This window comes from Chiloscyllium punctatum, chromosome 5, assembly GCF_047496795.1.
Source record: "Chiloscyllium punctatum isolate Juve2018m chromosome 5, sChiPun1.3, whole genome shotgun sequence".
Taxonomy (NCBI): Eukaryota; Metazoa; Chordata; class Chondrichthyes; order Orectolobiformes; family Hemiscylliidae; genus Chiloscyllium; species Chiloscyllium punctatum.
In genome coordinates this window covers 99,098,103-99,113,947 of record NC_092743.1, presented here as the reverse complement: position 1 = coordinate 99,113,947, position 15,845 = coordinate 99,098,103, and the positions used below count along the sequence as shown (strand labels likewise).

General features: G+C 35.8%; 1 protein-coding gene across 2 annotated transcripts in view; it reads left to right on the top strand.

The window, feature by feature from the left end:
- atp9b (ATPase phospholipid transporting 9B) overlaps nt 1-15,845 on the top strand; it is a 344,153-nt gene that overhangs the window by 268,450 nt on the left and 59,858 nt on the right. For both annotated transcript variants that reach the window (XM_072570843.1, XM_072570844.1), the window contains exon 15: nt 9,610-9,867. In XM_072570843.1, coding sequence (XP_072426944.1) covers nt 9,610-9,867 — 258 coding nt within the window. The remainder of the gene's footprint in view (nt 1-9,609; nt 9,868-15,845) is intronic.

Below are 15,845 nucleotides of genomic sequence, written 5' to 3'. Positions count from 1 at the left end.
GTTTTTGAGAGCTTGATTTTAATTTAAGTTTAATATATCTAGTTACATAAATATAACTTGGATAGTTTTCAAATGTTCCACTGAAGCCCACAATTGAATGGTTGTCAAAAAATGTCAGTGATTCAAAAGTGGAAGTCATTCCTTTTTTAATTGAAGAATCTTATTGTTGAGTCTGTTGATGTGAGCAAATTCTCTTCCATTGATTACTTTGCAAGGTTCAGAAACTCTTGTTGTTAGTCAAATGATGTGTAGTGGAACTGCATGCAAGTTTTGTATGTGATAATTGAACATCAAGAGAAAGAAAAAAGAACAAAGGTGTTAGGGACAGATTATGGCAACAAAACTCTCAAGTTACAGTTATTTTCTAATTCTCATTCTGAACATTAAACATCTAATCTGATGTCACTTTATGCAAAAAGATGCTTGTTTTAAGAAATAATGCAGTGAAAACTGGTATGGATTTTTGTAATTATTGTTCTATTGGCATTTCAATTTCATTGTTTTCCTCAAAGTTAAATTCAACTTTCAAAAAAGAATTGTTGAATCTGGTACAATCTGCAGATTTATTTTTGTTTATATCGTCTAATTTTAAGACTGAGAGGCAGATGAACTGATGAAAGAACAAGCCTATCATTAATTGGGATGAAAATTAAAAAGACCATCTGGATAAGCTAGTTGCAAAGTAATTAAAAAATCTCTGCTTTATAGCCAACAAACTTAAAGCTGGAGAATAGGCTAGTATTCTAGTAATGACCAAATACAGTATGTTGTCGACACTTTTTTTGCCAAAGTAAATTTTCTGGTGAACAGAGTTGTGGGCTATTTTAGCCCTTGGGAGAGGGAATGGAGAAGCTAGCTATCTGATCTAAAGCCCAGAAGCATTCTGTGGAGGAAGTGGGAGATGGAGAAAGATGAGGAAGGCTGAGTGCCATTGCATATTGGAACAATGTAATTAACTGTTATTAAATTCTGTCCTGTAGTTCCACATTTAGAAATTGTTCTCGATGAAACTGTAATCCCTGGCTCACTTACCTGGGTCTTGACAGATTTCAGAAATCAATCCGTTATCCTTAAGGATGTCACGTAAAATGTAATCTCCAATTTTAAAAACAGCCATTAAAAGAATGCAGATCTTACAATCAATTATTTAGCATTCACAAAATTGCCCAGATTAAATAATATCTATTATGTACAACAGTCCAGTGTGTGTCGTCATCTTGGAAACTTAAGTGTTGAACCAAATCTCTCAATAGTATTAAATGTTATCCCAATACAAGTAACCAAATTAAAGAATGAGAAGTAGTAAATAATAATAGATAATGTTTCAACTACTCTAGTCAGACAGCATCTGTTGAGAAAGAAATAAATGGTAACTTTAGTTCTCTCTGGAGATGCTATGTGTTCCAATATTTTATGTTTATATTTGAGAATTTTATTCGAGAATTCTAGCATCCACATATGAAGTAAATGTTGAAATAAATGGCATTTCATGATAGGCCAGGTCACATGAAGAATATGTCATAATGGATAACTTTTTTTTTGTATCCCTATTAAATGAGTCTATGTTGTGAGTGAAAAAAATGTATGGGTCAAAAAGAAATGATAATGTGCATTTTGGGTTGCCACACAAACATCCCTGTTTGGCACTGGGGGAACTGAGCAGCACTGAATAAACACAAAAGTAAGAGATTCATATGGCAATTCATATAACTAGGGCTGTAGATAGGGCTTTAAACCAAACACTTTGGATGAGAGGGTAGAGTTCAGTTGCATGGAAAATTATAAAATTTAAAAGTGAAGAAGGTATGATTGCAGGTTAGTGATGAGAGTTGGTTGTTACCAGAAAACAAAAGAAAGGGACAAAATGTGTGAATGTTGTACTGTACCAAGAAGCCCCATAAAGATAGTAGGAAATTTGGTAATAGAATGAACTTAAAAGCTTTGTATCTTAATGCACAAGGTATTTGGAATAAGGTGGTTGAATTGATGGTGCAAATCTAGTGTATACGATCTCAGCCATTAGGAAGCATGGCTACAAGAAGATCAAAACTGGGAGCTTAACATTCAGCGATATTTGACCTTTCAGAGAGACAGATGAAAAAGCTGGTGGGGTAGCACTGTTGATAAGAAATTAAATGAGGACAGTTATGAGAGATGATCTAGGCTTGGATGATGTAAAGTCCATATGGGTTGAGGTCTAACCTGCAGGGATAAAAGATATTGATAGGAGTAGTGTACAAATCCCTAAACTGTAGTCTGTGGGAAAGACTATAAATCAACAAATAATGAGACTATGTAAAAAAGATAACACAAATAAATATGACTGACGACTTGTTGATTGATTGATTTAATCAGATCGTAAAGGATAACTGTGACAGTGCTGGAACTGTAACTGTTTACAATATTAATGACTTGGAGAAAGGAAGTGAATATATTATAGGCAAATTTGCAGACCATGCAAGAATAGGTCAAAATTTAGGTTGTGAAAGTTTACAGAGAGATATTGATTAAGTATGTGGGCAAAATGTTGGCAAATGAAGTATAATATGAGAAAATGTTGTTTACTTTGAAAGGGAGAACAAAAGAATAGAATATTATTTATATGGAGGAAAACTGTAGAAAGCTACAATACAAAGGGACTTGGGAATGTTTGTACATAAAACACAGCTAGTATACAGATGCAGCAGGTAATTAGGAAAGCTAATGGAATGTTGTCCCTTATTTCAAGGGAGTTGAGTATAAGAGTAGGAAAGTCGAACTGCAATTATACACTGAGCTGGTGAGACCACATTTGGAGTATATAAGGGGCAGTTTTCATCCGCTTATGGGGATGCCATTTCATTGGAGGCAGTTCGGAGAAGATTCACTTGGATGATCCCTGTTGTGGAAGGATAGTCTTACGTGCAAATGCTAAACAGAGCGGAATTGTATTCACTGAAGTTGAGAAAAATGCATGGTGATCTCATTGAAACATATAATATTCTGAGGTTAAATGCTGAGAGAATGTTTCCATTCTGGTCCAGGAGTGGACCTTCTGACCTCTAACCAGGAACGCCAGAGTCTAGTACCAGAGAGCATAGTCTCCGAGTTAAGAGGTGCCAATTTAAGACTGAAGTGAGGAGGACTTTCTTTTCGAAGGGTTTTGAGAATTGTAGGGGCAGAATCCTTGTGTATATTTAGGGCTCAGGTAGGTAAATTCTTGATCGGTGAGAGAATTGAATTATGGAGAAAGGGTAGGTAAGTGGACATGAGGAATGTCAGATCATCCTTGATCCTATTGAATGGCAGAGCAAGTTTACTGGGCTATTCCTGTTCCTATTTCTTTACGCTCTTATGGTATGTACATGGCCAATACAGTCTAAGAACAAAATATCATTGATTTATAATTTTCTACTTAATATCCACAAATGAATTTTCTACATTTGACACGAGCCTTTTGCCGCCAAGTGTCACTTACTTAGTAAAAAGGAATGTGAGCCATATTGCTATTGTCTTCAATATTATGTTGTACAATGAATTGCTGAAAAGAGATCCATTTTAATCCAAGGTGTGATATAATCTTGCATTAATGAAGTTAAATTTTGTGAAGACTTGGTTTTGCCAGTCTGTTTGGGACTGATTTAACCATTTGTTAGGATAGTGTGTACTAACTTTGAAAGAAAATCTTAACAGAAGGAAAATGCTGAAAGAGGACTTGCCCCAAAAATTGCAAACTTCCATTCCATTGCAAACTGCCAGTCATGTCCTCAGGACTCTGAAGTAGTCCAACAGTGATTAAATAGCTTGAAGGTTAATCGCTGTTGTATTAGCAGCATGACAGTCCATTTTCTCTCAGCAAGTTTGCAGAGATAATGCTATGATATTGGAATAAAAAATATTTTCAATGCAATTGGTTGAGGGTCAAATTTTGCCTAGATGAGGAAGTTTCCAACTTCACTACAAGTAGTGCTATTAGATCATCTTTATTCGTGAAGGCTTCGTGTCTTACCTGAAGGACAACAGCTACAAAAGTACACCAGTCCTTCAATTTTGTAACAAGTTATAAAGTTATCTATTCAAGTACCGAGAACAGGACTTGAACCTTCAGATTCAGAGGCATTAGTGCTGCTATTGCTTAATGCCAGCCTTTGCACAATGTCACATTTCTGCATAGACTAAGATCTGTAGTGAATCTCAAGAATCTCTTGCACGCTCTCTCTTGTGATAAGCGTTAACGTTCTTTTAACCTTTTAATTATTGTACCAGCACAGTAACCTTTTCTTATTTGTGTACAAAAACAGTGAGATACCTCTGTTTGTTGGTTTGTGCATGTATTGTGCGGTGTGGCTTAGTAAATAAGGTTGCCAGAGTTCAAAGTCTTTAACAAACCAGCATCAAATTTATTGGAGAGGTGAACTCCAATGAATCAGAATTAATACTTTTTGCCACTTTCTCAATGTTATGACATCAATTCATGTCATCCTCAAGATTAATATCTTAACAGAAGGTGAGTAATGTCATTTTATTAGGTTTTAAATATATAGGGAAGCAAAATCAGCTGGCACAAAACAGGGTTTGAAAGGATGTTGAAACCATTGGAGATGGCAGCAGAAGTCTGCGTGTACACCATTATTTACTCCTGAACTAACTTTGATTTATCTAATTTCTGTTCAGGGGAACATTGCTGTGCATAAATTAAATGCTGGAGTTGTCAACAGTACAGAAGACCTATGTTCCAATATTATGACATAACTAAGCTACTCCCATGCAGTTACAACATGGCATCTACCCGACAATATGGAAATAGCCATGGTATGTCCTGTACATAAAAAGCAGGAAAAGTCAAACCTGGTTAATTACTGCCCCATTAGTCTACTCTCAATCATCAGTAAAATGAAGGAACATGTCAGTAATAGTGCTTTTGCAGCACCTGCTCAATAATAACCTGCTCAGTGACGCCAGTTTGGGTTCCACGAGGGCCACTCAGCTTCTGATCTCAATGCAGACTTGGTTCAAACATGGACAAAACAGCTGAATTCCAAAGGTGACATAAGAGTGACAGACTTGACATCAAGACTGCATTCGATCAAGTGTGGTATCAATGAGTATTAGGCAGCAAACTCTTCCCTTGTTGGAGTCGTACCTGACACATAGGAAGATAGTTATGGTTGTTGAAGGTCAGTCATCTCAGCCCCAGGACATCTCTGCAGGAGTTTCTCATGGGAGTGCTTGAGGCCCAGTCATCTACAGTTGCATTATCAATGACCTTCCTTCTATTTGTGAGGTCAGAAGTGGGGGATAAATGCCAATCATTGCACAATGTTCAGCATCATTTGAGACACCTCAAACACTGTAGCAGTCCATATTCAAGTGCAACAAGATCTGGGCAATATCCAGATTTGGGCTGACAAGTGGCAAGTATCGTTTGCAGCACACAAATGCCAGGCAACTATTATCTGCAATAAGTGGCAATCTAATCACGCGCCAATAGTGTTACCGTCAATAAATGGCACATTATCAACATCCTTGGGGTTACCATTGACCAGAAATTCAAGTGGACTCACCACATAAACACAGTGGCTACAACAGCAAGTCAGAGGCTAGGAATACTTTGGCAAGCAACTCAGTTCCTGACTCTCCCCTTGCCTAGATGGGTGCATCTCCAAAAATGCTCAAGAAGCTTGACACCATTCAGGGCAAAACAGCCCGTATGATTGGCATCACAGCCACAGCATCGACTCCCTCTATCATCAATGTTCAGTCACTGCAGTCCATGCTATCCAGAAGGTGCACTGCAGAAATTCACCAAAGATCCTTAAACAGCACCTTCCAAACCCACACCAACTTCCACCTAGAAAGACATGGTCAACACATACATGGGGCCACCATCATCTGCAAATCCTCCTCCAAGCTACTCACCATCCTGACTTGGGAATACATTGCCATTCCTTCACTATTACTCGATCAAAATCCTGGAATTTCAGAATACCCACGTCAAAGCTTCTTGGAGAACAAATTCCAGATTTCTCCTGTGGAAGAAAGAGATGTTTCTCGTTTTTGTTCCTAAATGCCCTAATTGTAAGTTTGAGATATCCTCCTGTTTTTGGTTCCATTCCATGGCCTATCAAATGCTATTATCAGTTTAAAGATCTTGATTAAAAGTAATTCCTCAATCTGCTAAACTCAGGAGTGCAAGCTAAGTTAATGCAAATTGTCCTCTTAAGTTAACCCTTTAAAACCTGTACCCTTCTAATCGTCCTTCCGAGGCAATTACATCATTACTGAGCTGTTGTGCCCAAAACTAACTCTTTCTCCAAGTGGTGTCTAACTAAGATTTTGTACAACTGCCACATCACTTCTTCACTTTTGAGTTCCGGGGACCAATCGGTTTAAAACAATGATCAATATTCCACCCAGTCTTTGATTTTTGTTTTAGCTGTGCCCTAGCATTTGATGATTATTGTATCCGTGAATCTGTTTTCTCATCTACAAAACCTAGTGTGTCTCAAGGGAATAATCTGATCAATCTTTCTCAGGTCCAAAGTAAATGATTGCATCTTTCAACTCATTCAAGTGTTTGTCCACTTGTGATTGACACTTACTTGCAACTTCCATTTTGTGTCATATACTGTGTCTGCTAATTTAACATCAAACTTGAATAGCCTACTGCTTATTCTGTTAGCCTGTTTTTCTTTTCTATCCTGTTGAATTCATCAACAGCGTATGATTCCTTGCCATCTCTCATGAAACAAAACTTCTAATTGTATCCTTCAGGCCATGAAAGCTTTATGGAACACTTTACAAAGATTTATCTGTCCAGTAGCTGCTTGTATTAATACATGCTACATTTGTGCATAAATATTTATTAGACTTTTTAATTAAGCCATTGTTTTCTGAGACATTTGCCAGCCCCTCCTTTATCCAGAATCATGGCTGCTGTTGATGAAGTAGCTGTATTGTGGGTGGTTCTGCTTGCTGGCTCAAGTGAACATCTCATGTAACGATTCCAGTGATGTTTTATATGTTGAAATACCTAGTTGAAGACAGAGCCCACAGTCCCTACAATTGAAAAGAGTATAAGAGAAATCCCAATAAATTGAGTCAACCTGTTTAGGAGGCTTTCTTGGTATTGAAGCTCTTTGGGGCATCCTGAGGTTGTGAAAGGTGCTATACAAGTACAGTTTGTTTTCTTGGTAATAGGGAGCATGAAGCTAAGACATCACAAGGTAAGTTATAGAGCAATTCCTCTTTTTGTTATTTTAAAAGATTTTTAAAACTTTTTTTTGAAAACAGAAATTTATTGATGAATCAAAGAATAATGAATCCTGTACTCTACTGCTGTATCTTGGGATAGGTTTAATTATTAACATATAGCCATAGTTCTTGTTGTGAAAGGAACATGTGATGTAAATGGTGTATGTAATGTAATTAATTTTAGTTTAACTCAGTCAGTTAGCAGGGTCTGATGTTTTTGGTTTAACATTGATTTCATCCACAGTTTTTTTTAATGCAATATGATAATCTCCTAGGTCTACTCTACCCCGATCTATTGTAAATTGATTATATTTCCCCACTGGAAATGTTTTGTGACACAGGGCATCATCTTTAATGAAATTTGTGTGAAATTAAATTCTACGAGCATCAATATACACAGCATAATGCAGAATGAGTAAATCAGCTTACTGATTTGTTGTTAGAGTAGCATCAGCATTGGAAGAATGCAAATGCAGCCTTATTCCAGAAACTGAAAAGGCTGTCAGATGAGTAAAAAGTTAAACCGTTTATTAGGCAGCACTGTAATTTGATGGGCAGAAAGTTCACGGTTCAGTAACTTAACACACCCAGGCAACGAGAGTGGTTAAAATGGAATGAGGTAAGATCAGTTTAAAGTTAACAGAAAAGTGGTTGATAGAGATGGTGGGATCAGGGGTGTATGTCATTTCACATCCTGGCTAGAAGGCCTTTACTGGGTAGGAGGTTAATAATGGAAAATGATCTGCTTCACTGGAGGAGATAAATTCTGTCAGAAGCAGCTGGATCTTATTGGAGTATTAGCTTATATACATGACAGTGCGGAGTTGGTGCTTGTAAAAGACGCAGCATGACTCCAACAATCTAATGTGACAAAGGAGTTATGGAGGTTGTGTCATTTATGCTATTTTTGCCTGTTGTTTACTGTATATTGAGACAAGTGAAAAGGATTTTTAAAGTTTCTGTTACATAGGGATGTGTGTAGATTTTAATGTGTCCAATATATTCAGAGATTCCTCTTTTTTTAAAAAACATTGTGCATAATGCTATTTTTAAAAAGAGAACCCTTTCCAATTTTTAAAACATCCATTTTGCTTTGCTTGCTCTTCAATAAGGAGGAATGTTTGATGTGTAAAATTTGTTATGCTGGTTGTTGAGGTGTCAGTTCAAATTTCACTGCTGTTTTGTATTTTGCTTGCCCTCACCAAAGTTACTGTGAAGTTAGTGTGTCCCACACAGCTTAAATTGCTTGTTATACTATATAGGCAAATTTAAATATTCGTACAGAGCTTTACATTTTTATGTGCTGAGAGGAAGTTGATTACTAGTCTACTAAAGCTGCCAGTCCTTTGTTTGATCGAATGTTATCAATGCATGGCAATTATATTGCTTCTAATTTTTGTAAAATCATATTTACTGTCCAAACCTTGCCACCAATCATATCTTTAAATGAAATTTGAGAATGTGTCTATTCTGACCCCTACGTGGGAAGTTTTAATCCATTTATGATAAACATTGAGATATGAAAACAGTGAAGTTCACTCAGTGTTGTTTCTTTAATAAAAAGGTGGTACTTTTATACATTGTACCTTAAATTTCAAAGGTTCATAGTATGGATTTCTTTCTTACAATGCAGGTGTTTTGGCCATTCAGTTGTGCTGTTGACAAACTTTAAATTTTGGAAGGTAGATGGAAAACAGCTCTTTAAAAACTAAAACTTGGAAGATGTATTTTATTTTCTTCACAAATGAGTTAATAGCTTGAACTGATCATCTATTCCTGTTCTGAGGTTAATATAGATTTGGGAATTAAATAGCTTTATTTTTAAAATAATTTAAATGAGGGGGAGGAAACAAATGTGTGTTTTTATATTTCTTTTATTAGTGTGTTCAAAAAGACTATACACATTTTAAAATTTTAAGAAAATAAAGATCTAGTGTGCTTCATGTTTTTGTATTTCATTCCAAATTTAATGCATTTCAATTTAGCGCAAGGATATTTTGACCTTTGACAAAATTCCTAAATTTAAGTAGGAATTGGTATTTTCTTGTCACCAATGAAGCATTGTGTGTGTGAACAGTGTAAAATATTCACTAGTACTAATTTTGTGATAACAGACAGACGATATGTTTGCCAAGAGCACGTCCAGGTGTATATCAGTTGGAGAAATGATGAGGTTACAACTCTATTACAAACGTTGGTGTTTATGGTGGAAATCATATGATACAAATTGATTTACAGATTGTATGGGCACACATTTTTCACCCTAGTTCCCATTGGTACCAATAAGTTAAGTAAATTTTATTTCAGCATTGAAATGGGATTTAAGTTGTCTGAAAAACTATGGAAAATTTGACTTAGTGTATTTTTTATCTTAAGGGAAATAGCTCCCAGAGTTATTCACTAGGAAGTAGTACGAACACCACTCCATCCAGCAAGACCACTTCATCTGCTCCAAAAGTTCGCAAGTCTGTCCACAGTCGCATACATGAAGCTGTCAAAGCCATTGCACTGTGTCACAATGTTACACCTGTCTATGAGTCACGTGCAGGGGTGAACGGAGAAACAGAATATGCTGAGGCTGACCAGGACTTCAGCGATGAAAATCGCACATACCAAGCCTCCAGTCCTGATGAGGTCAGTTTCTTTATTACTTTCACAATTTATGCTTATAAAGTTCCAAAAATTGAGAGACTTCAGTTGTCTGAAAGTTAATAAATTTGGAATTACATAGTTCACGAACACAGGTATTGGCTTTAAAATGGTAAACAAATTGAATCAAATTGTGATTGGATGAAGTATTTAATGTTTCAATTGAGACACAAAACCTTTTCGTAATGTGAAGGACCCATATAGATGCAGCATACGCTGAAATGACATGCCTTTAAATGCAAAGGGGAAAATCTAATCGATCAGTGTTAGTTTATTGAATATTTTAGTACTTAAAATGATAGATGATATTAGATCATTGAAACGCCATTCTGAAAGCATATTTTATCAAAAGATTTTGCTTAATTATTATGTGCTAAAGCTTTATTTAGCAAAACAATTCAACAGATATCTCCTTTTTAAATCATTTACTGTTGGCCGAATGAGTTTTTCCAAAGTAATATTATCTTAGCAGAGATACCACTGGCACCTATTTCATCTTCAGTGTTGACTGAAGAGCAACTAACAATCTGCATGAGCCCGAGGTGTAACTAAATTCCTTCAGTATTGTAAACCTAGCAGTAGGTTTATGCACAATACCTTCTGGTTCACATAAATTTACATTTTGATTTGTCTGTGAATTTTAGTCAGACAAAGCTTTCTTTTTGGCTTCGCTATAATTTGAAGTAAATGACGAATGCCTTTTCTGTTTAATATGTTGGTGAAACAACTAAAAGGGAAGTAACAATTTGAACTTGCATCCCTTGAAGGGGAAAAAAAGTAATTCAACCAAAATATGTTGTACCTGCACTTTTGTCCCTGAAAAGCAAACTGTAAAATCTGTAATGATCTGTTTTTCTTGACTCCCCGGCTTTCATTCTTCTTTCTAATGTTTTTTTTATGAGGTTTTGATTTTGTACTTCTCAGTTTTTTCGTTTTCTACTTGTCACTCCGGTAATGAGTTCCATTTCTTTTGGCATTTAATTCATCTGCAAACCATATAAAATTCAAATTTGCATTTACTTGTAACATTTGTTTTTTTTTAAAAACGTATTCTTCCCTCTAGTTATGTCTCAAGATCATACAGAAGGACCAAATATTTCTGTGTTTCTTAATGAGACTTGTGCATCAGTGATGATTGCTTAGTGAAAACTTCAGTTGCGTTCCTTTGCAAGGGAGCATGAACTACCAATTTGGAAATGGGGTTAACTGTAAGGACTTTTGGAGATTAGGGATGTTTAGAAAAGATCAAATTTATCATTGCAGGAGCAAGGGTGCCAAGATTTGTGTGTATTTCTACATTTCAGTTTTTGCTTCTTTAATTTTTAACTTTTTCCAGAATACCTTAACTGAAGCTTGAAAACAAAAAGCCGTCATCTAAAACTTCAAACGCATGAAAATATAATTTTAATATTTCCTAACTTTTAACTGCATTATTATGACAATAAACATGAAAGCTGTGATCTGGTAAACTATAGGAAATAGTTCTCTCTAATGTGATATTAGCATCCATTTTCACTTTAGTTTATTAAAACAAAACAACATTTTCATCCATGTATAGCTTTTCTGTTTTGCATTTTCTGTTCTAATATTAATATCAGACAAATATTTGTACCTCTTCTTTATCATAGCCTTATTCTATTTAAGCTCGTGAAATGTTTCGAAAGCAAAACCATTTAGCAATATTGAGACTGAGTGTACATGAATACGTTTTTTAGCTTGGAATTTGAGCCCTCTGTAATATTGATGAGCTCAGCATAAACTATAGAAAGTGGTTTCATTTGTCAGTTCTGTAATCTGGAGTCAGTTGTCTTTTCTAGGTTGTTTGTTTATTGTTAGTGTAAAATGTATTTGTTTTATTTCTGATCTGTGATCAATACTTAATTTTGTTGTGTGTGGGGGAGCTGGTGTCATATGGGTGATTTGAATTGAGGGATACTGTCTCTCCAAATGTGGGAACAATAGTATAGTGAAGCATGATGATTTTAAGTATATACTTCTCAAACAAAATCCATCATTTTCTTCATATACAAAAAGATGAATTGACCTAATGTAAAGGCCAAGCATAAAAGGAGATAAACTAAGTGGATAGGTTGATGAAGTGCAGAGGTCAGAAGCCCAGTAATATGGGGCAATGCTTTAAACAGTGCCTCTGAAGACCTTTTGATGCTTCTTGGTCAGAGGGGAATCATTGGCCACAGTCTTTAATGATTGGTTATTCTCATAATTTCTCACAAAAATAGCTAGTTTGAGATATTTTCCCATATTGCCAGTGACTCATTGTTCTTTTAAATTTAAAAATGATGTGATTATTTTTTAAAAAAATTGAAATTATGATCAAAATTTCAAGGTATTTATGATATGCTTGTAATTTTACCAGTATCTAAGTTTTACAGTTCTATGAATAATGTTAGGTTTCATTTTTTAAAAACCTTGCATCAACCATCAAATTGCTCTTTCATTAAGGGGTATACTTTGTTAATTTGTACAGTCATAGCAAATGAGATGATGTGCAAGTGAGACTTATCAATTGTTTTTCATTACGTTTGTATTTGAAATAATTGTCCATTGCATAACTGCATCTAATATTCTAGGGAAATAAACATCTTTCAGACTTTAAATAACACTGATATTTTTCAAAAATGCTAATTCTAATGAAGATTTTTGGTCCTGTTATGTTTTGAAATTATTTGAATGTTTTCGACTGAAGCATTAGTGACTGAAATACGTTTTAGACATTTGATAAATCAATGATTTGAATTTAGCAATTTGAACAATAGATGACACTGGATTCACATTATAACTAATACACTGCTACTCAACTGTTAAAGCAGTATTTCAATCATCAGTGTTGAGGCTCTTTTAAGTCTCAGCTAAGGAGGTGATATTTCAAGTGTGTTATTAATTTTTGTTTTTTTTAATCTCTTTGTATTTTTATTTGAGATATTGCTGTTGCTCATTGTAACAAAATAACATTGGGAGAAAAATAGTCTTTTAATCATCACTGCTCATGTCAATTTTAAAATACATGCAGCTGTTTACTCATGTCATCTTTTGCAAAAAATGAATATTTCAAAAACATTTGTTTCTGCGTCCACACAATGTTAGATGACACAAGATTGAAAAGGGTCAGAGACATTATGGTTTAAATTAAGTGCACTGATAATTCCACAGATCATTTTTAAATAGAAAAATTTTACCATTGTATACCAAAATAGATGTACAATGGTCTTGTAATTATTTATTCATATACACTTTGATATAAGTTTGTTACTGCTCTAATAATATGAATTCAAGCTGAATTTCATAATGTAATGAATTTAGAATTTTCTTTAATATTCATTTCAGTGTGGACCATTATCCTTCTGTCCTTTGGAACAATCAAAACTTATTTCGCTGAGCTGCAATAAAGTCGCCATCTAGTGTCTTATAGGAAATAACTATTGTGAAATGGTAACTAATTAATGAGCTAAAAAAATTCACCTTTTTGATGAACCTAATGTTACAGATGTCAAGAACCTAAAAGTTTAAATGTCAGTAGTATATAAAAATTACACACTCTTTAAAAGGCAAATACTTAATTATGATTTACATATTTTATCTAACAAGCATTATATTTTCTTTTAACCATCTATAAAATATATTATTGGACTGTTTTGAAGCCTTTCTGGCAAATGTTTTGGTTAATTTAATTTAATTAAATTCAAAGTAATTTCACACCTAATTATTTAAAATTAATCTTCCAAGTTAGAATTTGAATGGATGTTTTATACAATATATTTTATAAGCCTTAGCAATGTTATTTATATTCAAGACAGCGTCTAATGATAAACTGGAAATAATTTACATTTTCTTTCATTTTGATATCAGAATAACAATTCACCTTCCTCTCTCATTGATTTTAAATATAGCATTGAGAAGAATTGTGCAGAATTACAATGAAGTAGCAGCACTTTACATATAAGTTATGAAGCAATGTTTACTGAAACATTGTAGTGTACATTAGGGAGTACTTAAAAGGTGGGTGGTGAAAATTTAGTCATGCCACCAAAATCAGAATTGTTAAATTAATTAGTAAGGTCTCCAATCTCAATGGATTTATCCGGTTAATAGCGAAACCAGGCAAGCAGCAAATGTTTTGGGTTGAACACCCTGATCAGTGCTGAATTAACTGAGTTCAACCTGAGTAAGGGCAGGGAGTGCTATGCCTAGCCTTCGTACTTGCTTGCCTTTAGGAATTAAGAACTGCCCAGGGTTCCCATTTTTGATTGCTATTAAGTGAAATATATCAGAAGTGCTCGTGAGGTTTGGGGGACTTTGTGATCAGACTCTTGAAACGTATAAAAGTGGATAAATCCCCGAGACATGATCAGGTGTATCCTAGAACTCTATGGGAAACTAGGGAAGAGATTGCTGGACCCCTTTGAGATATTTGTATCATCAATAGTCATAGGTGAGGTGCCAGAATACTTGGAGGTTGGCTAACGTGATGCCACTGTTTAAGGAAGGTGATAAGGAAAAGCCAGGGAACTATAGACCAGTAAGTTGTTGGAGGGAATCCTGAGGGACAGGATTTACATGTACTTGGAAAGGCAAGGACTAGTTAGGGATAGTCAGGATAGCTTTGTGCATGGGAAGTCATGTCTCACAAAGTTGATTGAGTTTTTTTTGAAGAAGTTACAAAGAGGATTGATGCGGGCAGAGCGGTCCACATGATCTACCTGGACTCCAGTAAGGCATTCGACAAAGATCCTCATGGGAGATTGGTTAACAAGATTAGATCTCATGGAATACAGAGAGAACTAACCACTTGGATACAGAACACACTTGATGGTAGAAGACAGAGGGTGGTAGTGGCGGGTTGTTTTGCAGACTGGAGGCTTGTGACCAGTGGCGTACCACAAGGATTAGTGCTGAGTTCACTGCTTTTCTTCATTTATATGGATGATTTAGATGTGGATATAGGAGGTACAGTTAGTAAGTTCACAGATGACAACAAAATTGGAGGTGTAGTGGACAACGAAGAACATTACCTTAGAGTATGACGGGATCTTGAACAGATGGGCCAATGGCTGAAAATGTGTTGCTGGAAAAGCGCAGCAGGTCAGGCAGCATCCAAGGAACAGGAGAAATCGACATTTCGGGCATCAGCCCTTCTTCAGGAATCTTCAGCAGATGGGCCAATGGGCTGCGGACTGGCAGATGGAGTTTAATTTAGATAAATGCGAGGTGCTGCATTTTGGAAAATCAAATCTTAGCAGGACTCATACACTTAATGGTGGGGTCCTAGGGAGTGTTGCTGAACATACCTTGGACTACAGGTTCATAGCTCCTTGAATGTTGAGTCGCACGTAGATAGGATAATGAAGAAGTCATTTGGTATGCTTTATTGTTTAGAGCATTGAGTATAGGAGTTGGGAGGTCATGTTCTGGCTGTACAGGACATTGGTTGGGCCACTGTTTGGAATATTACCTGCAATTTGGGTCTCCTTCATATTGGAAAGATGTTGTGAAACTTGAAAGAGTTCAAAAAAGGTTATTAAGGATATTTGCCAAGGTTGGAGGATTTGAGTTACAGGGAGTGGCTGAATAGGCTAGGAATGTTTTCCCTGCAGCATCGGAGGCTGAGGGGTGACCTTATAGAGGTTTACAAACTCATGAGGGGCATGGATAGGATAAATAGGCAAAGTCTTTTCCCTGGGGTGGGTGGAATCCAGAACTCGGGGGCATAGGTTTAGAGTGAGAGGGGAAAGATATAAAAGGGATTTAAGGGATAACTTTTTCACGCACAGGTTGGTGTGTCTGTGGAACGAGCTGCCAGAGGAAGTGGTGGCGGCTGGTACAATTACAGCATTTAAAAGGCATCTGGATGGGGATATAAATAGGAAGGGTTTAGAGGAATATGGGCCAAGTGCTAGCAAATGGGACCAGATTAGTTTATGGATGAGTTGGAACGAAGCATCTGT